The 23,955-nt window shown below is 43.5% G+C and overlaps 1 protein-coding gene across 1 annotated transcript in view; it reads left to right on the top strand.

The window, feature by feature from the left end:
- Positions 1–21,941, top strand: part of Bmper (BMP binding endothelial regulator) — a 246,480-nt gene extending 224,539 nt beyond the window's left edge. Inside the window, exons 14-15 of the mRNA XM_048446635.3 lie at positions 9,970–10,100; positions 20,560–21,941. Of these exons, the coding sequence (XP_048302592.3) occupies positions 9,970–10,100; positions 20,560–20,741 (313 nt within the window). The 3' untranslated portion in view covers positions 20,742–21,941. The remainder of the gene's footprint in view (positions 1–9,969; positions 10,101–20,559) is intronic.
- The last annotated feature ends 2,014 nt before the right edge of the window (positions 21,942–23,955 follow it).

The following is a 23,955-nucleotide window of genomic DNA, read 5'->3' as shown; positions in this document are numbered from 1 at the left end:
GCTCTGTCTCACAAAGTAGAAAACAAAGCAGGATTTCTCAGTATCCGTGGTCGAAGGGAGATTTTTTAAAGGTTTTCTATGTGCGGTCTAGTGTGACCTGTACCAGAGTCAGCGATTACAGAGGGGATGCCTGTAAATAACTCTCTTGTCCAGATGCTCAGCAGGACTTTTGTTAGCTTCGCTTCTCAGAGCCAGAATGGTTTCTGGGAAGGACCCTGAAGGCAGGAAGGTTACTGCGCAAGCTTGATTAAGACCCCCAAGAAGCAATGGGAAGGTCCTTGCAGCCTGGCACACAGTGGCTCATCCTGTGCTGCTCCAGGAGGCAGACCTGATCCCTGAACAATGGGATCCCTAGAAGACAGAAATGCCATAGCAAGTGGTGTGCCATGCTGTCCTAGGCCACACAACTGCCTGGTGAGACTCTTAGTGTGTGTATGGGTGTGTGTGTTGGGACGTTGACCCTGTGACTCTCCAATCCAGAATGTGATGATCTGGAAACCCTACCCCATGCCTCATTTTCTTGGAATTTCCTTGTCCTTGTTCTGTAACCAAGAAAATTCTACGGATGCTTAAGGTCCATTTCATGTATCTTACAACAGGAAGGCCTCCTGTGTGTCCAGGCCACATGCCAAGGAATTTGTCCACAGCTTCCCAATTGCACTGGCTTTCTGTCATAATCTACTTTATTTGATTTAGGGTTTTGTTTATTTTTGTTTTTGTTTTGCGATAGGGTTTCTCTGTAGCTTTGGAGCCTGTCCTGGAACTTGTTCTGTAGACCAGGCTGGCCTCGAACTTACAGAGATCCGCCTGCCTCTGCCTCCTGAGTACTGTGATTAAAGGTGTGCTCCACCACCACCAGGCTTGATTTAGAGTTTCATGTTTAGTCTCTGCATTCTCTCTCTCTCTCTCTCTCTCTCTCTCTCTCTCTCTCTCTCTCTCTCCCTCCCCTCTCCTTTTTGGTGAAGTTCGTCTGCCCTAGTCTGTGTCTTGCTTTCTTCCTTAAATAAGCACAGGCTCTACGCATCCTTTCCTTTGTCATAGGAGTCAGTCAAAGGTCTAACTGCGGGCATGGTGGAGGAGAGAAAAGACAAGGCTGGGCCAGGATCAATTTGCGCCTGTAACAGGAGAAGCTGAGTAGACTCCCATTCTCAGCACTCCATGGCTCTGTTCACACCCTGCAGAGAAGCCTGACCCTCGAGTGCTGTCCTGGCAACCTTGGACAGTCATGGAAGTTGTAATATTCTAACCAGTATTTGAGTCACAGTGGACAAATACCACAAAGGTGCCACACTGTAGTTGGCCCAGAAAGGACCTGGAAGGAGAAATAGAAATGTCCTCCTTTTTGGTTCTGTAAGCTTTTCTATCCTTTCATTAACAGCCTAATAAAGCAACTCATACCTCGGTCCATGTCGTTGAAGCCAGTAACCACAATTTTCATATTGTAGCACTACTGCGCTCTTGTTTTCCCTCTTGTTTATTGGATGAATAAGCAGAGATGTGTGTCTGTGTAGCTCTGAGGAGAATGCTGACAACTGCTACATGAAGGAGGTTTTGTTGTTGATGTTAGCTTTTCTGTTTAAATGCTTAATGTGATATGGATGCTTCTTTGAGCTTCGGTGAGAGCTATGAGGGCAGAATTCTAAGGATTAAGGTACAGGTAGGCTCTTAGTAGTCCCTTTGGCCTCTTCTCCTCATTTCCCAGGCACCAGCCAGCCTCAGATAGTCGTACCGGCTTCTGAGAACTTTGCAGACTTGAGTAACTAGAGCAGCCATGGCCCAGTGCTGGGCTCTTGTTCCTACGCTGCTCTTAGGTGTCGTCCATTAGCCCTTCGCCTCCGGAAAGGTGACCTGAGGTGACAGACACAGCCCTTTGCCTCCGGAAAGGTGACCTAAGGCGGCAGACACAGACTAGACAAAGTCCCTCTCTGGTGGCGGAGAAGGAAGCGCTTCTCTGTCTTTGGCTGCTGTCTTGGTTTGCTCGACTGGTTTCACTCCTGTGCTCCTGGAAGCAGCCAGAGATTCCCAAAGGTTAATCCTTCTACCCTTTCATCACTTGGTCTGGAAGCAGAGACACTCACCTCTGTACATCGCAAGTGGCCTTCACACCAGCAAAGGCAGAGGGGGAACAGCTTGGCTTTGCCGTTGCTAGGAAGCACAGCCATATTTATTTTAGCGGTACTAGAAGCTTTTTAATAACACAAAAAGCTATAGGTTATTCTTACCATAATGAGCATGTGCTTTTCTGGAAATATATTAAAGCATAATTATCTCATTAAGTCCTGTTTTCCAACAATCTTTAAAATAAAAAAAATCACCTAGGAGACAGGACAGGGGTGTAAGAAGCTCCAAATGGAAACAAGAGCAGAAAGGATCCCCACAGAAGCAGCTTAGTTCAGGTGATTGTGTAACCATTGTCTGTAAGGCAGGTGCTTAACCCTGTAAGCACCATCCCATGTGCACCCATTGTCTATGCGACAAGTGATTAACCCTATGAGCGCCCCCCACGTGCAACCATTGTCTGTGTGGCAGGTGCTCAGCCATGTGAGTGCATCTGCCACCCCCCACGTGTAACCATTGTCTGTGAGGCAAGTGCTGAACCTTGTGAGTTGTGCAAGGTGGTCACACCTCTTTCATCTGTGCTTTATGCTTTTCTGGACATTTACCAACCTACATGTTCAAGTTGTTGGCTGGATGTAGAAGATCTGGACACATTCCTCATCCCTGAGGAAAAAAATCACGTAAATTCAAACTCCACAGGTGCCATGAGCCCGGGGTTCAGGAGGGTGTGGCTATCCTTTCCCTGGGCTAGTCAAAGAGAACATGTGAGGAATGTGAATTGAGCTTGAAAGGACTGACACTATCAAACAAACAAATGAAGCAGACTAGCAAGGTGGGAAGAGGCTCAGGGTTGCTGAAATGTTCTCTGTGATCTGGTGAACATAAATGAGCAAGAGAAGAAGGTCAAACTCTACATTTCCAGAGATTCTGATTTGATGCCAAGAAATACAAACTTTCCTTTTTGTTGTTTTTAAGAGAGGATCCCTCTAAGTAGCCCAGGTTGGCCTTGAATTTGTGTCCCTTCTGCTTCTGATCATTAGGATGAGCTTCCATTGGAGGTACCAGTCAGAAGGCAGGAGTGGCCTTGATTCTAATCTAACTACAATTAGGAATCTTTCTATATAATTACATTGGGTAACTTCGTGTTGTAATGGAGCTGAATTCTGAATAGCACTACCCAAGAGAACTTGCTGTGGGACCCTGCCACTTGTATTTTACATAAACGCTGATTGGCTAGTAGCCAGGCAGAAAGTATAGGCGGAGCAACCAGGAAGGAAGTAGAGGGGGGCAATGAGAATTCTGGGACGAGGGAAGTTTCAGTCTGCAGTCGTGACCCAGACAGAGAGAAAGCAAGATGTGACTGCCTCACCAAAAATGGCACTAAGCCATGTGGCCAACACAGACAAGAATTATAGGCTAATATAAATTATAAGAATAAATAAGCCTGAGCTACTAGACCAATCAGTTTATAATTAATGTAGACTCTATGAATTTCTTTGGTACTAAATGACTGTAGGACCAGGCGGGACAGAAACCTCAGTCAACAAGAACCTCCTATGTTTATAAAAGGTTCCAAATTGTCCATTGTAGTGGTCACCAGCCAAGTGTGTCTAGTAAGGCTGTATGGTGGGTTGAAACTTTATTTCTCTATGATTTGCTTATGCTATTTAGCCAGCCATGTGTGGCCAGCAATTACCACCTTCCAGCTTTGCTCTAGTGAGTAGTGAAGTTGCTGACTTCCCTGACAAGAAATTGGGATAAATTTGACTTCAGAGACAGATCTGATCATAGGGGTCATATCTGATGTTGACAATGAGTTGAAAATGTTAAAACAGGTTTTCAAAGAGACATTGTACTACAACCACCCCCCCATACATACATCACACACACACACACACACACACACACACACACACACACACACACACACACACACGAGATGGCCAGTGCCAATACGCACTCTTGGTGCCCTCTTGCCATTTTTCTATGCTGATTGACTGTGTGAACCATGCACACAGAATCTGCAGGAACATATTAGCAGCCAGGTGGATGAATCAGAAAAAACTACCTCAGTATACACTACAAAAGATGGAAGTAATGAATGTGAAGTACATTGTAAAGACAATGCTTGAGGCCCAATTCCTTTGTTGTTGTATTTGTATCATAAATATATTATTTGGGGGTGTGTTATTTTTTGCGAAATTGATTGACAGGTCCATTTGAATTGAGTCTTACAGAGGAGTCTTTGTTCTTTAAGATACTTCCAGCTAGATAGTATTCTTATCAGGCTTATAGGGTTATCTGTTAGTGAACTTCTGGGTCAGAGATATGACACAGACCCTATTATTTTGAGTAGTACTTCAAGTCCTATAGTTGCAGTCTTTGATTGTTACAAATTGTTAACTATGAAAGGGGGTGTAGCCCTAATGGCTTTAAATCCTGCTAAATCAAACTGGGTAGCTAACCAATCCCATTAAGAATTGAAACTCAGAATCGTTTAGAAGTTGGAAGTCAAGTTCATCTGAACTACTTCTGGTTGATATGAGCATAGAAGGGTTTAGGGTCTCCACTCTTGGTACTTAGCAGGCCATGGAGGATGATGATAGAGACACAAGTCTATGGAATCAGACTGCTGAAGGATCTGCTGAAGCTGAGCAGATTGTACTTGACAACAGACAAGACAGAAGCTAGGTAGACAAGGTCTGAGGCTCCAGCAACCACTACTGAGATTGTGATGGGTGTAACCCCTTCATGACAACCTGAAGCTCCAATCTAGAGCTGCTGCTTGCTAGAAGGGACGGTGGCGCCGGCATGGCTTGAATTTTACTTCATAGCCAGGCCTTAAGGAAATACCCATTTAGCAACCTAAGTTAAGATGAAGAAACTAGCTTTGGCTGGATTAATATACTGCTATAATCAGTTCGTAGAGTCCCCTTCAAGAAGAGCTGCCCACCATGGAAATCAGGAAGTTCTGAAACAGGGGCGGAGTTGGCTCACCCAAAGTTACCTTTTGTATTGTCTTTGGTCCATGCAAGGAATTTGTTTTCATTTCCATATAGTAAGTCAGAGACCAGTAAATACACAAATGTCGCTGGACAAAAGACAGACTAGCAAGACAGGGCGTTTAGCCAAAGTTGAGCAACAGCAAAACTCTCATTCATCTGCTCATTTGAAGAGGGTTTAAGGTCACCTGGGTATTGAGCTTCCCAAGGGTCTATGGGAGACACTTCATCTGGAAAGGTTTCCTTTCCAAGGTTTCGGTCAGGACTGATGAATGCAGCTGGCAGTTTCTGGAACCATGATGATTGCATCTTCAAGATTAACTCAAGGCTCCGTCCCATTGATGATTGTGTTCGAGCTGGAAGCCAGCTGGCACTGGGGGTTTCCTCATCCCAGGAACAACATCTGGGATTCTGGCCTGGAGTGCTTTTAATCTCAGAGCAGTGACCCTCCAAGACCCTATCTTGTCAGACCAAGGGCAAGGGGCCTTATGAGGATGCCTGGTCTTCGGCTGGTTGCTCCTCTACTGGCTGGGATGCTGACAGACACAATGTTTATTTTTAGTCTATTTCCTCTAGGAGAGAAGCCAGAGCAGGAGAGCTTAAATCTCCCTTTAAGAGTTTAGAAGTACTCCATGAATTTGTTCTTCCTTTTTCTAGAAACTTTTGCATCCTCCCCCCATCCTCTATATTCCTGTTGTTGCTAAGTCCTTTACGGAGAAAACCCGAAGAATGGTCAGGCAGTTCAACCTTCAGAGCCCTTCTGGCAAAGCTCAGTATAGGCAGTCAGTCTCCCCACTGAAACAATGACAAACTCCTCTTTATTAGAAAACTATCATGACAAGGGAATGTTGTGAGAGCAGAACTATAAAATCCATAAATCACAGCAACACTGAAATTCATTAAAGTCTTGCTAGTTGAGATATAACATGGATATATATATATATATGTATATATACACACATAATATTGTACATATATATGTATACATAATATTGATGTATATCAATTAAAGAAATGATAGTATCCACCCAGAAATGCCTATCAGTTCTTTGCCACGTGTCATAAACTACATTTTCCTTGTACTGAATTAGTGTGTGTTAAACATGAATGGAACAATTGAGCAACAGTCATATATCCCCCCCCCATAAGATGATTTAAAGTGCATTTCAATATGCTTTTAGTTTTCTGGTCATAAATTCCTCTGTAACTAGCAAAAGTATGTACAATTATTTGGTTATCTGTTCCATCTGTCTGGATGTCAAGTTCATAGTATCAGGAGAGATGCTGAGGATGATACAAAGTGAATCTAATCAAAGTCTGTCAGCAGTTGCAATATAGAATAGACATATTTTAGTGGAATTATTTAAAAAAAACTAAGGCCAATAAGTAGGGTGAATACTGTGAACTTCTCTGATTACTTACTTTATCCTCCAACTGATTTAAATACAAATGCATGCTTCTTTTGATTTTTTTTAGCCATAAGATGCATTAATTGTAAAGAGTTAAAAAATAATGAGAGCTATAATTTCTCCATCCCAAGAAGACCATTATAAACTCTTAGGCATATCTGTTTTAATTTATTTTGTTTCCGTGATTATACAGTATCAATTCTTATACTGCTTGCCACCTATTAATCTACCCTGAATATTTTCCATAATTTTAATATTTCTGAGACATCAGTGTAATGACTGTAGAGCATTTCATTGGACTTCCACAAGAGTTTGTTTAAATGGGTCCCTGTTGTGGACAGTGTAGGCTATTGCCTCTTTTCTCAGAGTCCTTTGTTCTGAAAATCCGTATATCTGAAGTCTGTTTACATGAATCACTACTACTCTGTCAGGTGTACAATCTCCCTGCTGAAAATGCGAATCTTTATTTGAACCATGCCATTTCTTTTTTAAAAATTTTTTTATTTTTCCATTCAATTATTTACACTTCCTTTCCTCCTTCTACTCCCCTCCCTTCCTCCTACACCCTCTCCTACCTCTCCTGCCCTGCTTGAGAGAGGGCCAGGAATCCTGCCCTGTAGGAAGTCAAAAGCCCTCCCCCCTATATCCAGGCCTAGGGAGCTGTGCATCCATATAGACTAGGGTCCCAAAAAGCCAGTCAAACAAGTCCCAGTGCCTTTATCAATGGCTTCTCAGTCAGTCCCCATTGTCAGCCACAATCTGAGAGTCTGGTTTGATTACATGCTCATTCAGACCCGGTCCAGCTGGATTTGGTGAGCTCCCATTAGAACAGGCACACTGCCTCAGTTGGTGGACCCACACTTCGCGGTCCAGACTTCCTTGCTCATCTTCTCCCTCCTTCTGACTTTCAACTGGACCTTGGGAGCTCAGTCTGTTGCTCTGATGAGAGTCTCTATCTCTATCTCCATCTATTGCCAGACAAAGATTCTATGGTGATATTCGAGAAAATCATCAGCGTGATAGTGGGGCAAGGACAGTTCAGGCACCCTCTCGTCTGCTGTCCAAGGACCTAGCTGGGGACATCCCGTGGACACCTTGAATTTTGCATGCAAATGGATGGAAATAGAAAACACTATCCTGAGTGAGATAACCCAGACCCTAAAAGATGAATTTGGTATGTACTCACTCATTTGTGGACTCTAGCCATAAACCAAGAACATTAAACCTATAGTCCACAAACCCAGAGAAGCCAAATAACAAGGTGAACCCAAAGAAAACCATATATAGATCCTCCTGGAAATTGGAAGCAAACAAGATTGCAGGGCAAAAGCTGTGAGCATAGGGGTGGGGGTGAGTTTAGGGGAAGGGGAGAGGGAGAAAGGGAAGGGAAAAGGGAGAAGGGAAAAGGGAGAAGGGAAGGATTGGCAACAGCTTGGGGAAGTGGGAGGGTGGAGATGGAGGAAGGTAGATATAGGAGCAGGGAAGAAGATACCTACAGTAAGGGATCCATTTTAGAGTTGCAAGAGACTTGGCTCCAGAGGGGATCCCAGGGAACCATGCCATTTCCACATAACTCCATCATTTACCAGGTCCATGAGATGTCATTCTACCTGGCCCTTGCCAGTGAGGCTGTGTGTACAGGGGAAAGACCTAAAACAGGAATGACAATAGAGGTAGAACCGCCAGCAAGGCTGCTTGTAAAGTCGGCGTGTGAAGTTGATAAATGCAGCATTTTCTGGAATGAACACTGAAACATGAAAGGAAACGAGGTCCTTGAGGATGAATAGGCAACATGGAGTGGCTATTTTAAGAACAAGATTAATCTGGCTTTTCTTTGGAAATCTAGGTGCACCATCCAGCACAAAGACATGCGCACTCAGTACCTGTATACATTTGCTGAATATGATTCCACAGGATTGCTATAGTGAAGCTGGGTTAAAGTGTGAAGAACTGCAGCTTTGATAACCACAGCAAGGAGAGAGATTCATTTCTCAGTTGTGGCCGTTGCACCTAATGCAACAGTCATCAGTGACATGCAAAAGACTCTTCTTGTTTCTGCCTTTGTCTCATTTGTCTATTAGTCTCATTTCTCAAGACTACAAGTTTGAGTGTTAGATTACCCAGGTGCAGAGCACTACTATAGATTTTTAAAATATAGTTTCTGCTCTTTTATTCTTAATCACAACCAGATAGCATACCAAGTAGTACCCAGTGTTAAGTGCCCTTTGTCTACAACCCATAGATTACATGCCCCATACCACGAGAAACGTCTGTGTGTTGACACGGGATGGCCATGGTCCAAACACTTTTCAGGTTCATATGTATCATTAAAATCTTGATTGTTTTTATTCATTCAGCCTTGAAATTGGTTCAGCAAGAAATGAACTTTCTGAACAAAGACCTGAAAAAATTAAGATTATCTTAATTTTTTTAATCTTGGAGTTCTCTTACATAAAAGTCAACTCAAAATTGTTGAGTGGTTCATTTGCCTATAGGGGCAAGGATTTTAGCATTATATAACAAGGAGAGCATGCTCAAAGTCAGAAAGCAGACTTTGATTTGTTCTTTCACCACTTATGAGTATGAATTTGAGCACATCTGTTTACTGGAATAAAACAAACCCTTCACTTAGAACACTGGAACTCTACTCAGCAGGCCTTGTTTATTCTATGACAGACAATCTGCCAAAGCATTTTGTAATCTGTTATATTCTATCCTGATGCAAATTCATTACTATGTCTGTCTAGTTGAGATGTTTAAGAATTTATTTGCCTTTAAACACATTTCAGCTTAATTGATATCTTGGTCACTCATTTTCATATTTAAACTTCAATCCTCTTCCTTGCTCGACCCAACTAAGCATCAGAAATGCTTGCTTTCTTGGGGTTGTGTTATTCTGCATTGTGCAGATGAGACTGGAATGCAGGACCTTGCAAGAGTGAATGCTAATTACACATCCCAAAGCCATGGGCCTGTGTGCTTTTATCAAATTGCTCAGTGTTCTTGGCTTCGTTATAGTAGAAGCGACCATTCTTGCATTATTACAGTCACAAATGGTAGCATGTTGATGATGTCTGTGCTCCACAACCTACCCTGTCTCTAGGGTAGTATCTAGGTTCAGTGGCTGTTTATAACCATAGTAAGAAAGTCGACTCAGATATTCAGTTGCTCACTGTCTCCAGCCATATGCCAAGTCCTCAGTCGCCAAATACAGGCAGTGGCTACTTCTTTGACCATTAGGAATATTAGAACATTGTTGGCAAGGCAACAAGTTCTTCTGGATAGTCTTCTCAACAAAGTGAGTGTTCAGAGGTTTTAAGTACCAAAATGCTCATCACAGTGATTCACAGCGTTCAGAGATGTTAAGTACCAAGATTGCCTACAGAATTTTCATACTAATTTTTACATATCCACCCAACCTGTTTTTTAACAGCTAGTATTTCAAGTGTTTGATAATTTGACAAATTAAAGTGATATTTTCTCTCTCTTGTGACCCGTAGGTCCTGTGTGACAGACATGTGTGAATGTCCAGTTCATAAAAACTGCTATTGTGAGTCGTTTTTGGCATACACCCGTGCCTGCCAGAGAGAGGGCATCAAAGTCCACTGGGAGCCTCAGCAGAGCTGTGCAGGTAAGAGAGCCCTGGAAGATCCATCTGACAGGAGGTCACTGCCGTGGCCAGGGTAACAATGGAAAGGGGCAAGTAGATGCTGGCGTGAACAAGCCGCCGCATTCCTCCTTGACCATAAGGAAAGCCTGTTGGTGATCCAACTGGATTGCGACTTGATAAAACACAGGAGCTTCCCATGGGGCAGAGGAGACAGCACTTAAGACAAATGCTTCGTGACATGCACATTTTACCAATTTAAGGATTTCCACTGTTGCAAAATCTTCCCAACTTCAAGCAAACAGCTGGATGTGCTTAGGACATGGACAGTCTCAATTAGCTTGGATCATGTGTGGAATGAAGGAGCTTCAGGACCATCACAGTCATCTAAGGTCTTCAGGAGAAATATGACCAGTTATTATAGATTTTTGAATAAACCCCAGGAGAGTGACTCATTCCCTTGGAGAAGACAGATTCCTACAGTAGTGCTTATTAGCTCGTTGTCCTCATTAATTAGCTCACTTGATATATGTAAATAGATGTCTCTCTTCACCCAAAAATGCTGCAAAGTGGTTAAGCACTGGGCATCGTGCTTTGATGCTGTGGGCACTTTGATGAGTATAAGTGGTGAGTTTCTTGTCATTGAAATACAGCTCTCTTGTGCGAGGAGAAGACAAAAGCAATCACTTATAATAAACACGAATGATAGTTGAGTGCGAAGAGAGAGACCGACAGTACAGAGCTGTAGAGAGCAAATGGAAGGAGGGTGGGTAAGTCCTTGGACAGTGTAAACAGGAAAGCGTTCTCAGTAAGGACGGTGCTTTAGCCTAACACTGAAGGACTGAGGGAGTCCAGACAAGGTCTATGCACGAGAGCCAGGATGAACAGCCACAAAGCAGCAAAAGCAGACAAACCAACCAAACGACCCAGGAGTTCTCACACTGGGAAGGAGTCAGTTCTGAACTGATTTGATGTTCAAAGAGCGGGGAGCACAGATGAGAACGGGTCGGGAGGAGACTGGAATGTACAAGTTTTCCAGACCTTGGGACAGAACCTAGCTTTTATTTTAGGGAAAGTAGAAGCAAGTTGGGGGGGAGTCTAATAAAGTTTGTTTTACAAAGTTTAGTGCATAGAACTAGAATGGGAGGGAGCCCATATTGAACACAGGTGGCTGACAAAGGGCTACTGAATGAGTTGTGGTATAAAACGGATGTTGTCTTGGATTAAGATAATGGAGAGAAGGGGATGTTACGGTATTTCACCTTATCAAGGTGTGAGTGTTAGTGATAAGTGTGTGGAGCATCCTGAAGAGTGCCCAGTTCACATATGTATGGTCAGTGACAGTCAGTGGCAGTCAGAGTTGAACGTGACAAGACTGAATATGTGCCGTCTACGCTCAGTTGCTGGGGAACTTTTCAGTGTAAAGGGCCAGATTTGCCAAGAATTAAAAAGCCTGGAATTTTTGTAATGTCGGGTAGTCCTAACAACCTTAGCTCTAAGCTTCAGTAGGAAGGCACTTTATGCCATTGCTGACTTCAGAATGTCTTCATTAGTGGAACATAGGAGAGGCTGTCTGGTTCAAAGAATGGTTAAGATTTGCCTTGAGTGTGTGTTTGCAGTACACGGCCCCAGGCTCACTTAAAACAGTGAATCTCAAACTAGCTAGAATGAGAATCACTGAGAGGTTAAAAGCCACACGAGGAGCCCCACGCACAGAGAGCCTACTTCAGTTGGCCTGCATACCTCTAAGAACTTCCCAAGCAGGTGACTTTTACCTGCAGTAATAGTTGAAGTCATTGAGTGAATCGTATGCTTTGTTAGGTGGTCTTATTGCCGTAGGATGATGGATGTGTTAGTGATTCAACTCCTGGGTGACATTGATTCAGAAAGAGATCTTGTCTTTTCTCTACCTTTGATATACTTTCAGTTTTGCTCTCAACTTTGAAAATACAAGTATAACTTTTATATCAGAGTTTCATGTCCCCTCTCAGTGCTTCTTTTCTTAGGAATATATTGGCCTGCTAAGAAGAGCTCACTTTATAGTACAGTTGAGGCAAATGAGAAGAGATACAAGTGGCTGACCTCTAAACTAAGGCTCCTATGCTAGTCAAATACGAGAATGATACTTGTTTAGGTTTGGGCATTTTTAGCCATGTAGGCATCATTAGTAATCTTGGCTCCCTTCCTTTGACTTTTCCTTCCTCTAAGTCTTCTAGAAAAATGAATAAAATATAGATGGAGGCAAACACCTATCCATCCTGGGGTAATAGAGTAATAGAGGGCTCAGCAGGGTTCTAGCCATGGTATTAGCTGTTGTGGTGCTTTGGTTTGGATCTTATTATATACAGGGTATATGAATCCTCTCCTCCTGGCCCAGGGCTGTCCTCAGCATCATTTCAGTGCACAAACTGCTTTTGAGGACTACACTTTTTATGACAACACTTTTAGTTTAGGGACTGAATCTCTGAAGCTAAAATCACTTCAGTGGTAGAAAAGGAATATGGTCTCAATGTTAATTCCACATATTTGAGGAGAAAGACCACTGATCCAGCTTAATGCCAAATTAAGTCAAACAAATACTAAATCAAAGCAAGTTTTTTCCCCCTTAATTTGTATTCATGGGCTATCTTTTCCTAAAGGTGAGGTTCAAGAGATTAGTGTTAGACACAGATGAGATGAGGGTTTTTATATTTCAGGAGTAGGGGGTGTCCAAAACAGAATTTGGTGGGCAAATAGGTGGGGTTACAGTAGCAGACCATAAACATAACAAATTTGTCATAATAACCTTCTAAAACAAAGACATGACTGTAAGGTACTCATAACAAGTTGGTCATAACAACAGGTAGCCATAATAACCTTTGAGACAAAAGGTTATCATTTCCTGGAACAGGTAGTACAGAACCACTTGAAGTTAAGGTTACAGGTGGGGCATATCCCAACCCTTGAGAAATAAATTGAATCATAAACAGGAATGAATCTAGCTTGTGTTTACTGTAAGGAGGCTTTCAAGCCTAAGATAGAGGCAGGCTTGCTTGTCACCTGAAAGGTTCCATTTACCTTTCAAAATTAGCAGAGTCATCTGTGTGAAGTGTAGCTCCATCAGAGCAGACAATGCTATGCATGCATGCACACACAGAGGCATGCACACATACCACAGACTTCCACAGATTGTCAGTAGGCACATTGAAAAATAGATTTACAGGGCTTGATGCATCTCTGATAGAGTTTTACTCAAACCCATCTAGAATATTGAAGACTGTGAAAATCCAGTTTTCTTGTTTCAGCTTCCGGGTTCCCTGACTCATGGCAGCACTGAAGGCTACTAAGGCAGAGAAGTGTTTTCTAGTGTGAAAAACTTGAGAGCTGAAGAAGTAAGAAACAAATGAGGCAAGAAACAGAATGAACAAGTGACATTGTAAAAGTCCGCCTGGATTTTCACACTGCCCCTACTGCTGGCATGCCTCCACCTATGCCAAGAAGGGGGGCTGGAATTACAAGTCAGCCTGGGAACTGCTACGAGCTACAGTGAATGCTTATATGTTTAGCAACAACTAGCTTTGGATTCTGTTATTTTCTAAGCACCTTCCCTGTGCGGAGGAGTGTACTCGAATTTTAGGTTGTATTTTATCTTATCTCATGCCCATGAAAAGGACATGGTAACACTATGAACTCCACCATGTTTTATTGATAAAGATATTGAGACTTAGAATATTAAAAATTTTGTAGAAATTGAAGAAGAAAATGGGAAAGCTGAGTTTCAAAGTTAAGTGATACCGTTGTAGGAATACAGAGGACCAAGAGAATTAAAGCTTAAGGGTGAATACAGCTGGCTCTGATTTTATACACACACACACACACACACGCACACACGTGCACACACACACACACACACTGATTCTTTGTGGAATTCACATCATGCATCCCAATCCCACTTACCTTCCTGTCTTCTCCGCCTCCTTGTGACCTTACAACAAACAAATTTAAAAGAAAATTTAACAAATTTCCCCACCAAACAAAACCAAATTTAAAGGAAAAACCAAAAACCAAACAAAACAAAGAAACAAAGCAAAACCAAAGATGAAAGAATAATCTTGTCGTGGAAGCTGTAGTGTGGTCGTTGAGACACAGTTTTCCCTTTAGTCCATTCATCTTTTCTTGTAAGTGTCCGTTGCCTGGAGTCAGTCATTGGTCTGACTGGAGAGCTCTGGTTTCTTCTACTCCACCCATGAGGGGCTCTCACTGGGCTCCTCTCGGATATCCTGTTGTTTCCTGTGTCATGGAGATCCTGCTGTTTTGGATCTGTAGGTTCATCCCCTTCACCTACTCCAACAGTTCACAGATTCGGTAGATGTTGGAGTAAACCACCTCATAGCCCTGGTTCTGGGCCTGGTTGGTAGATAGGGTGGACAGCTCACTTGCTTTTCCTCATCATCACTACCTGGAGGAGACTCCAGCACGGCATCAGCTAACTCACCCAATGCAGCCTACAGCAAGGAGCAGGGCCAGTTCTCCTGCTCTCGGCCCTCAGATCTGGGTCACCCACATTCATAGTACCAGGGCCTCCTCTACTGTTTTGCCCAGTCAGTGTGCAGGGCCCTCTTTCCAGACTGCTGTAGGGGACATACGGTGTGTGTGTGTGTGTGTGTGTGCTCTCATGCCCTCAGGACTGGCTCACCTGTGGGCCTAACAACAGGATCAGCTCTAGTGTGCTGCCCAGGCAGGGTGCCAACAGGGACTTTATTAGCATTAGTTACTTGATCCCTGCTAGCTGTTTCTTAGGACCCTCTGAGTCCATAAATGTGTTAGGGTATTGTCTCTTGGATCTTACATTGCCATCTTTAGCAGACTGTCTGCCACCTACCTTATGGCAGACAATGGTTGTCACTGTACATGCGCCAGCAGGTTTGCCAGACGGGAGAGGTGCTGGGAAAGGCGGCGTTTACATTTCCTCTGTCCTAGCGGTTTCTTTTCTGCCTTGATTGGCACCACAGCTCATAGCTGTCTCTGGTTCCTCCCCTACATCCACTCTCCGCTGACGCTAGATCTGGAACTTGTCTTTGGCTGACTGGATGTCTCCTGCGAATTCAAGGGGTGTAGTTGGGCATTGTGACCTTCGGCATCCAGGTGAGAGAGGAGCCAAGAAGCAGCCTAGTTCCAGACATCACAGGGAGTGGCTTATTGAACAGATCAGTAAACTTGCACATAACACCTTTATGTGTCCTGTGGTTGATGTATGTCCCTGGAGGATACAGGAGTACTAAGCCTTGATAAGTTGACAGTTTCCTAATTTGAAGAGAAAAAAAAAAAAAAGGAAAAGACTTAACCAAATGAAATCTTGTAAAGGCATTCGTACAAACCAAATCATATGTGTGTTTTAAAATTGTCTTTTATGAGCTTGAAAGACAAATGGATTCACAGAGGTAAACAAGGGCTCCAGTCGGTACTTGCTTCTAGGATCCTCTGGCTGCAGTGCTGAAATGAAGACAACTCTGATAGTGTTGTTCTGCAGGTTATAAGCCGTCTAAGCTTTCTCTTTGCAGGGCATTGTGTCTTCATTGGCCCCAGGCTGGTTCTCTTCCTCTCTCTATTACCATTCTCCCTCCTCAGCCAACGCACCTCCCAAGTCAAGGATTATCCCCTCCCCCCATGCACCCCAATTCAACCACTGCCCCTGGGCTGCCTGATCTTGCCCATGCTAAAGTCTGATTCTCTGCATGGGAAGCACTTTCTAATGTTTGTGGTCTCATAAGTTCCTACTGATTGTTGATTTGCACTGCTGGCCTTCAAATCCTGGGCCTTGCATGTGCTGAGTACATACTGAACTACGTCACCAGCCCTCTGCTTGCTTTCTATTACCTCAGTGGCATTATTTTCTCTAGTCTCCCTCAATCCCCGCTTGACTCTCAGTGTTGAGTCAGTATTTTCCTCCTTCCACTGTTTTTGGTGTCACTCTCCAGGACTGTGCATCTTACATCATATGACGAATCTGCTTGTGTCCATGCCCCCTGTCTCTTGTTGTCTTGACAGCACATTCTTGATGTCAGAAGTGAAATCTGGATCACATCTGCTCTCCAAGCTTAAAAGAATACACGTAGTGGATACTCGACAGATGTTTCTGGATTTATTTAAATTGAAATTAAGATGATAGTTTATGAAACATCTTGTTTGGTCCTTTCACTTCATTCTCTGCGGTATGCTTTCTACTCTAAGACTGTAAAAGGCTTCTGTGTTTGATATGGGAAAGATAAGGGGGCGTTGATGGAAGGAAGCGGTGGAGCTAGAAAAAAGAACTGGGAATACAGACCAGAAGACATGGAGTAGGTCCTAGCTGTAAGGAAGGGAGACCATGGGAAGAGGAAATTCTTCTGAGAAATGTCCCTCTAAGAGAACTCCAGCAAGAGCTGAAGGGGACAAGGCATTGAGTGGATGAGGTCTAAAGCGTAGCAAGGAAGCAGGAGTGTGGAAATGCACTGGCCACTGGCCAAAGGGAGCCCATGCTGGAATGGAGTTAACGGTTAGATACCGTTAGAATGAAACCATCAAAGGAGGGAATAGATAAACAAACAATGTAATAGGTGCTTACTGAAGTGTTTGCCTGTACTCGGTCCTGAGTCAGAACTCTGGGTTTTAGTGGGTAAGGGCTCTGCCCTCGGGAGCCCAGACCTCAGCTGTTCGTTCCTTTCAGCTGTGTCATGTGACTCCCAGAATGGCCGAAATGTATGCCTGTGCAGGTTTCGCTGCACACTCAGAACAGATCTTGAGAGATGTGACTAGAAGCTGACATGTTTCCAAAGAGCTCCAAGGGGGTCCTACGAGTTTCTCTAAGAATCACATTTGCAGAGCTGGGAACATAGTGCAGCTCACGTTTAAACAAAACACCCCCCCCCCACGCACACACACAGCACATACTCACATACACATGCATACACACAATCCTCACACACTCACTCACATTCACATAGTTCCATACTCAACACACCCACATACACAAACACACTCACATACACACTTTCATGCACTCACACACACACACATGTGCCTATGCACATGCACACACATGTGTGTGTGTCTGCTGTTCCCCCCCACACACCAGAACTGCACTGTTAATGGACAATTTAAACAAACGAGCAATTGCAGGGCTGTGAGACACAGTGACAAGAAGCGCATGGGGGTTTTCAGGAGCTAGTTGAAGGAGGTGACATTTGAGTTAAGATAAGAAATTAGATTAGGTGAAGAGTTAAAGCCGATGATAAGAGAGTCAGAGCTGTGTAACTGGAGAACAGGGCTAGAACTGAGTAGGAGACGGAAAGGAAAAAGGAGAGTACGAGAGAATGTCAGGGGAACAGGGTACCAGGCAGTTTTAGTCTTTAGTGCTAAGACCAAGCACAGGCATCCGAGAGATAAATGCATCTCATCTATGAGGGGTTGGCGAGGACCGGAGGGGCACAAGGTCATAATCCTAATAAACAATATGACCCAGTGGGATCTTTTGGGGAATGAAAACTGCCAGGATGTCAGCAGATATAAGGACTGGTGAAAACTCTAGAATGAGCAGCTTCAATAAGGTGGAGGGTGAGGGAGATGGGTCTGTAATGTTAATGAATTACAGAACCGGGAAAAATGACTATAAATTTTTCCACAAACTTTGCCATTTAACAGGAGGAGAAAAGTAAGTCTGCTAGCACAGGGCTGGCTCTGTCAAACAGAGAGGGAGAAGACGAATGTGCAGGCAGACAGATGGCAGAGGGAGCTACGGGAGGGGATAGGCGAGAAACCTATAGGCGACAGGGCTGGGTGCGATGAGAGGCCAGAAGTAGGTGTATGGAGGAGCTAAGGCCCATGACTCATGCAAGCCAGACACCAACAGTGGTTCATACTGTGGACCAGGATGTGTTCCAGTGGAGTGTGAGAAGGACAATGATAGGAAAACTCCTTTTTTGCCCCTACTTTGGTAGCAGTGGCTGTCCATCTCTGCGGTGATGGAATCCTGAGTGTAAAAGCCGTTTACAGGCAAATCTCGTTCCCGATGACATTGTTAAAACCAACAGTCTGTCTACGTGGGCAGGCGAGTGTTTATTTTAAATAATTGACATCCTGGCCCCACCTCAACACTTTTAGAGGTTCTAATTGAGTTGATCTGGACTGTGATCCTGGCTCCACAAGCTCTACAATAATTGTCATTTCCAGTTATGACCACCATTGTTTCAGAGAAATGTAACTACATTGACGCAGACCACATGTGGCCTGATCTTCTGCTAGGGTGTTCCAAAATTATTAAGCATGTGCAATGAATGCAGTATTCTGGTAATCAGTGGGGAAAGAACTTTGAAAAGCTCAGTGGAAAAGTCAAAAGGTATCACAGATGCAGAGATCAGTAGTGTTATAGGCAGAGAGTGCTGGTCTCCTCACTACCCGGTTCTTCTATTTTCTAACATCATAACGAAGAAAAAATGTTTTCCTTTAACAGTCTGGAGGGGGTGTGAAGTTGAGAGAAGGAAGAGAGAGCAGAGGCAGAAGAAAGAAGGGAGGGGAGAGAGAAGGAGAGAGGAGAGGGCTGAGAGAAGGGGGAAGACAGGGCAAAGGAAGAATAATATGTGTGTTTGTGTACATGGCGGGGGGGAGATGAGGAAACTTAGGATTTGTACTCTTTGGATGGTGGTGGGGTCAGTGTGTTGATAATTATCATGCTTGATAAGAACACTAGATCCTGGTGGACGACTCTAAGTGTTTTCTGACAGCCCAAGGAGCAGAAGTAAATTGTGAAAAGTTTAGCCAATGGGATGTTAAGTTATGCCGTGGACAGAGGTCATGTCAGGGAGTATAACACTAAGGGATAGAATAGCGGCTTTCTTATTCCCTGTATGATTTTGTGTCTAGGCACACTCAAATCGACGGGAGTGTGCTTAAGATACAAAGTATTTTAGAGATTATGGATATGCTATAAAGAAGTAGAGAAGCATAGCACCCCACTCTAATAACAGACAAGCTCCTACCTCCTCTGGCCTAATCAGGCCAGCAAAGAATTAGCTCTTGAAACCCGGGGACAGAGAGAGTCCTGTAATGTAGACTTTCTGAAAGAAGAGATGGCCTATGGTGACCAGCTGCAAGTCAATGCGAGGGGTTGAAGCACCTGCCCCATTCTCTTTTCCCTTCAGTCTCACGGTGGTGGTAACTATACACAGAAAGCACCTGTGGCCTCCCATAGAGGACAGAGCACAGCACAGGGAAAATGAGGAATGGTAGAGAGGATTCATAGGGACAAACATAAATGGCCACTCGTCAGACTCCTTCATGTTGAGCAAGTATTTAACGATGGCCTTTACAGTTAACATGCTCTGTATCCCCCCAAATGAGCTTGTTTCTCAAGCTATAGTGATAGACCAGGCAGAAAGCTCTGTTCTCAGCAAGCTAACACTCCAGTGACAGACGGGAAACACTAGACCATTCTGGTCAAAGTAGTGTGAGGAAGAAGGGAAGAGAAGACAGTGTAAAAGTGTAGAGAATATTCTCTTTTAGGTAGGAAGTTACAGTTGAGGAGACACCTCAGAAAGCTAAGAGGCTGAGCCAGGTATGGGAGTCAGCAAAGCTTCAGTGTAGTGTTACAACTGGTAACAGCCACTAGTACTTCATCCTCTGACCTGAATCAGACAGATGACAAGTGTTTGATAATAGTTTATACTTAATAATTTTTAGCTTGATCATGTGGACCCATAAGAGACTAGATACTAAGTAAACATGCCATGGTTTAATAGGGACAAAACAAATTTGAAGTCAAATGTTAGTGTGTGACACTAGATGTTCATGTGTGTGGTTGCACATGTGTGTGTGTGCATGTGTGAAAGACAGAGGTCAATGCTGTGTCTATGTGACTAGCTGTATCAGCTCCACTGGCTGGTGAGAGAGCTCCAAAGATCTGCCTGTCTTCTCCCCTAGTGCTATGGTTACTTACATGGGCTATTACAGCCAGCCTTGGGGTGCTGGGAACCTGCACTAAAGCCCTAAGGTCTGTACAGCAGTCCCATGACCCGTGGGAACCAGCTCACCTGCCCCAGAGTAAAATATCCTGTAGTTGGTAACGTTCCAATGATTCTTAAACCTGTTTCAAACAGCTCATATGGAAGCATGTGTGGGAAATAATTGATAGCTCTTGACTGGCCATGTCTTGGCTTGTTTGGTTTTAACTAGAGCTGTGGGCATTCTTGTTACTTGTAGTTCACGATTAGTTAAATGTGGACAAATGCCAATGCTTTTGGTAATTTTAAATATAGTATTCAAAAGACTCAAGGTAAGGTCTGTAAAAACAAATGGTTCTGAAGTCTATGATCATAGGAATGCTACCTGTTCCCTACTCCCTCACTGAAATGGAAGTCTGAACTTTGACTGTGGCAGAGTCTATATGTTGCCTAGAGCCCACAAGACTTGTCTCAAGAAGGGTGAGCTAGCATGACCTTTATTCACCACAACCTTGTTCCTTCTTTTTTAGCTACTCAGTGCAAACACGGTGCCGTGTATGATACCTGTGGTCCGGGCTGTGTGAAGACCTGTGACAACTGGAATGAGATTGGCCCATGCAATAAGCCGTGCATCGCAGGTTGCCATTGCCCAGCAAACTTGGTCCTTCATAAGGGAAGATGCATCAAGCCAGTCCTCTGTCCCCAGCGATGACCTTTGTTCCGGTCCATAAGACTTTGAAATCTAGTGTCTTTGACACTGACGTGGAAGAGCCAATGAAGGACTGTAGTATTTGTGCGCCCGATTCCACAAATACACAGAGTATATATGTGTGTAAATATATATAGATATATAGATATATTCAAAACATTTCATCATTTATATAAACTATAGGTGGATTATTATATGTATATTTTTTGCTATAAGACATGTATTATTTCTAGAATCCTAATATCTAAGCCATTGGATGCATCATATAAATACACAGGTGCTTTTAATTTAATAAGGTGGCATGCAGACCCATCAGGTGTCTTTAACACTGCATACATGTCATTCTGAGGACGTTTCCTGAGAGCCCTCATGCCTGTCTGCATTAATTTAAGATTTGAGTCAGGATCTTTGAGTGGGATGTTTTCCGAAGAAGGATACATTGTCTAGGGGCATTTCATGTTTCCAAAGACTGGAATGGATGCCAGAGAAAACCAATTGGGGACAGGCCCTAATGAGTACAAACCCAGGGGGAGGCTCTCAAACCTCATGGGGTCATAGCTGGACATTGTTTCCAAAACTGGACAGTTGCCAAGAAATATGTATTTTTTTTCACTAGGGTATTGCCAAAAATCCAATGTATTTCTTTTCATTTTTGTATATCCCATGAGTCTCCTCATTATGTATGCGTGTGTGATGGATGTGACCATTGGTATGTCACGCACTGAAGTCCAAGGGTGTCCGGATGACATTTTACTGAGCATGAGGAGATAGTTGGGAAAATCATTGTGCAATGCATAAGGAAATAGTCATTTCTCTGAAAGCCAGAGCAATTTAGGGTGGCAAATCCATTCAGTAGCCAGAGACAATGCACATTTTGTCACCAGCCCATGTACAAAGTGAACGCCTTGGCTGTTCTGCATCATCACTGTCCACGGTCGTTTGTGGATAGTCATGTGTTGCAGGTTTGGGGCAAGAAAGAGCAATTTTCTGGCCAGTTGTTGAAGCATCATTCCAAAAGAGACTTGTTTCTATATTTGCACTAATTTACTGGTGTTACTAATAGTTATTGGTTCTTGTTTTCTGCTGAATGTGTAAAAATGTCAAAACCAAAAACCAAAAATCACCAAACCCACAGATGTCAAAAAGTAAAATGTTCTGCATTGTAGTAAATAAAGGGCTTAAGATTTAAGCAAATGCATTTTCCGTCCTGTTGTCCTGCCTTATATTTTGTAAATTAGCTAAACTAATTCCGGTTATTTCATTTAAATAATTTTACTTAGATATCACTTATATGCCTCACATTAGCTTTCTTTTAAAGCAAACCACATTTTAAATAGATAATATAAAATACTGAAATTTTTTTGAAGCACTCTCCTTGCATATCAAAGGCATGTATGTTGATCTTCCATACATTGCTGCCACTGGAGGTGTTAATTTGGAATTTTCCCCCTGGAATACTTCTTGTGTATGAATCTGTGCACAGTTAATGCTCAGTGTCACGGTGACTGATGGCACCAGAGCATCTGACCCTGTCACTGCTGGCTGTTGTGCTCTGTTCCTGACCTGCCCACAGCCCTTACTGTATGCAGCCTGACTCGGTCCAGGATTTAAAGCAGTGAGCACTTTAATGCGTGTGGGGTTTGTTGTCTCTGGCCTGGGAAACGCTGTTTCGGCACCCAGGCCATACTCCTGCTTATCTGGACCACAACTGCATTGTGTGGTTAGCAGGGTGGAGATTCACAGACCCGAACATTCCTACCTCTTTGGCCAACCTTGTCACTAAGAACCTAAGAAACCCGTAAACAGTAATCTGGGGTACTGAAGTTTTCAAACATTTCAGACGGCGTATATGGTACTTTCTGATATGGAGGATGGAAACTGAGCGACTTCCATCAGGTTGAGTTTAAGCCCTTTTCTAGGTCACTCTGAGATTTTCCTTCATGAAAGAGGGTTGCGGAAAGAAAACGATACACGAGGGAAACGTGGGGGCAGTGATTTAGTGCTCGTGATTCATTCACAGGCTGAGTAACTTACCCACCAAGGCTAACCGACCTCTTTCCCAACACTCTAATCATGGCCAGCTGTGGTAGATGAATGAAGAAGGCTCTTTAATACAGACCAACTTCATCATTTTGGGTGGTTTGATTTTATGTTTGTGTGACATATCCAGGGATTAAGTTAACTCCTGTACGATTTAAAAATTTAATCTAAGAAGGCAGTGCCATCAGATTGAGAAAAGGATTGTTCAGTAGACTTCTGAATCAGACAACTGGCTAATGGGAGAAGATGAAGAACCCAGGAAATTTAGTGGTATCTGCATACTCTAGGTTAGCCATCACTAACGCTTACCAAGGACTCACTAACAACAGACCTGCTTTATTTAGATGGATATTCTCAAACTCAAATCCCAAAGTTAGATGGTGTCAAATAGAAGTATCCTGCTTCCTTCTTGAGCGCTCCATCCAGGTGGGCAGGGAGAGCAGGCCCACTGTAAAGAAAGAGTTTAAGCATGGGTCAAAGCTGTTTCATCCGGGCATGCAGAATTCTTTATTGTGCTATTAGCTGTGGAGACTGAGTCTGATGGAAACCCAGCACCTGTTGATGAAGTTCAAACAGCTCTGATTCTAGTTGGGGCTTAGGTTATACTTTTCCTCTTTCTGTCAAGACAATTGTACATTCCTAACTAAATGTCTGGACTAAGAAGGAAAGGAGCTCTTAACATGACTGATGGCGATTCTTACCAAAATGGCGGCATGTTGGGAATCTCCACCTCTTCAGGTTCAAGGCCGCTCCCTGTCCTAACTTGCTGATTGCACAGAGGATGTTAGAAACTCCTCCCAGCACACATAGGAAAGACACAGTGGTTGACACCTCCCTACCCCCACCGACCTTGAGTAGGAATACACCACTCTGACAGGAAACTTTTATGAAATATTTCAGACACACAAAAGGGATCAACAATCACGCTGCAAACATCCGTGAATACATTACTGTAATTAACTGGCAGGGTCAGTAAAATTTTCTTGAATAAATAAATAAAACCTGATGGATACCAGCCCCGTGCTGGCGACAACTCTGTGTGGAATCTGTTGAGTTTGTGCTTTGTGGAGCTCCCATCCTCACTCACGTTCGCCCGGATCTGAGAGGCAAGAGCATGTGCTCTGGGAAGCACTTAGCGTGGAAGGAACTGCCTTGGGGGACAAGCACCAGGACATTT

Source organism: Myodes glareolus, chromosome 4 (assembly GCF_982192425.1).
Source record: "Myodes glareolus chromosome 4, mMyoGla1.1, whole genome shotgun sequence".
NCBI classification, from domain to species: Eukaryota; Metazoa; Chordata; class Mammalia; order Rodentia; family Cricetidae; genus Myodes; species Myodes glareolus.
This window is presented reverse-complemented; position numbering and strand designations above follow the sequence as displayed.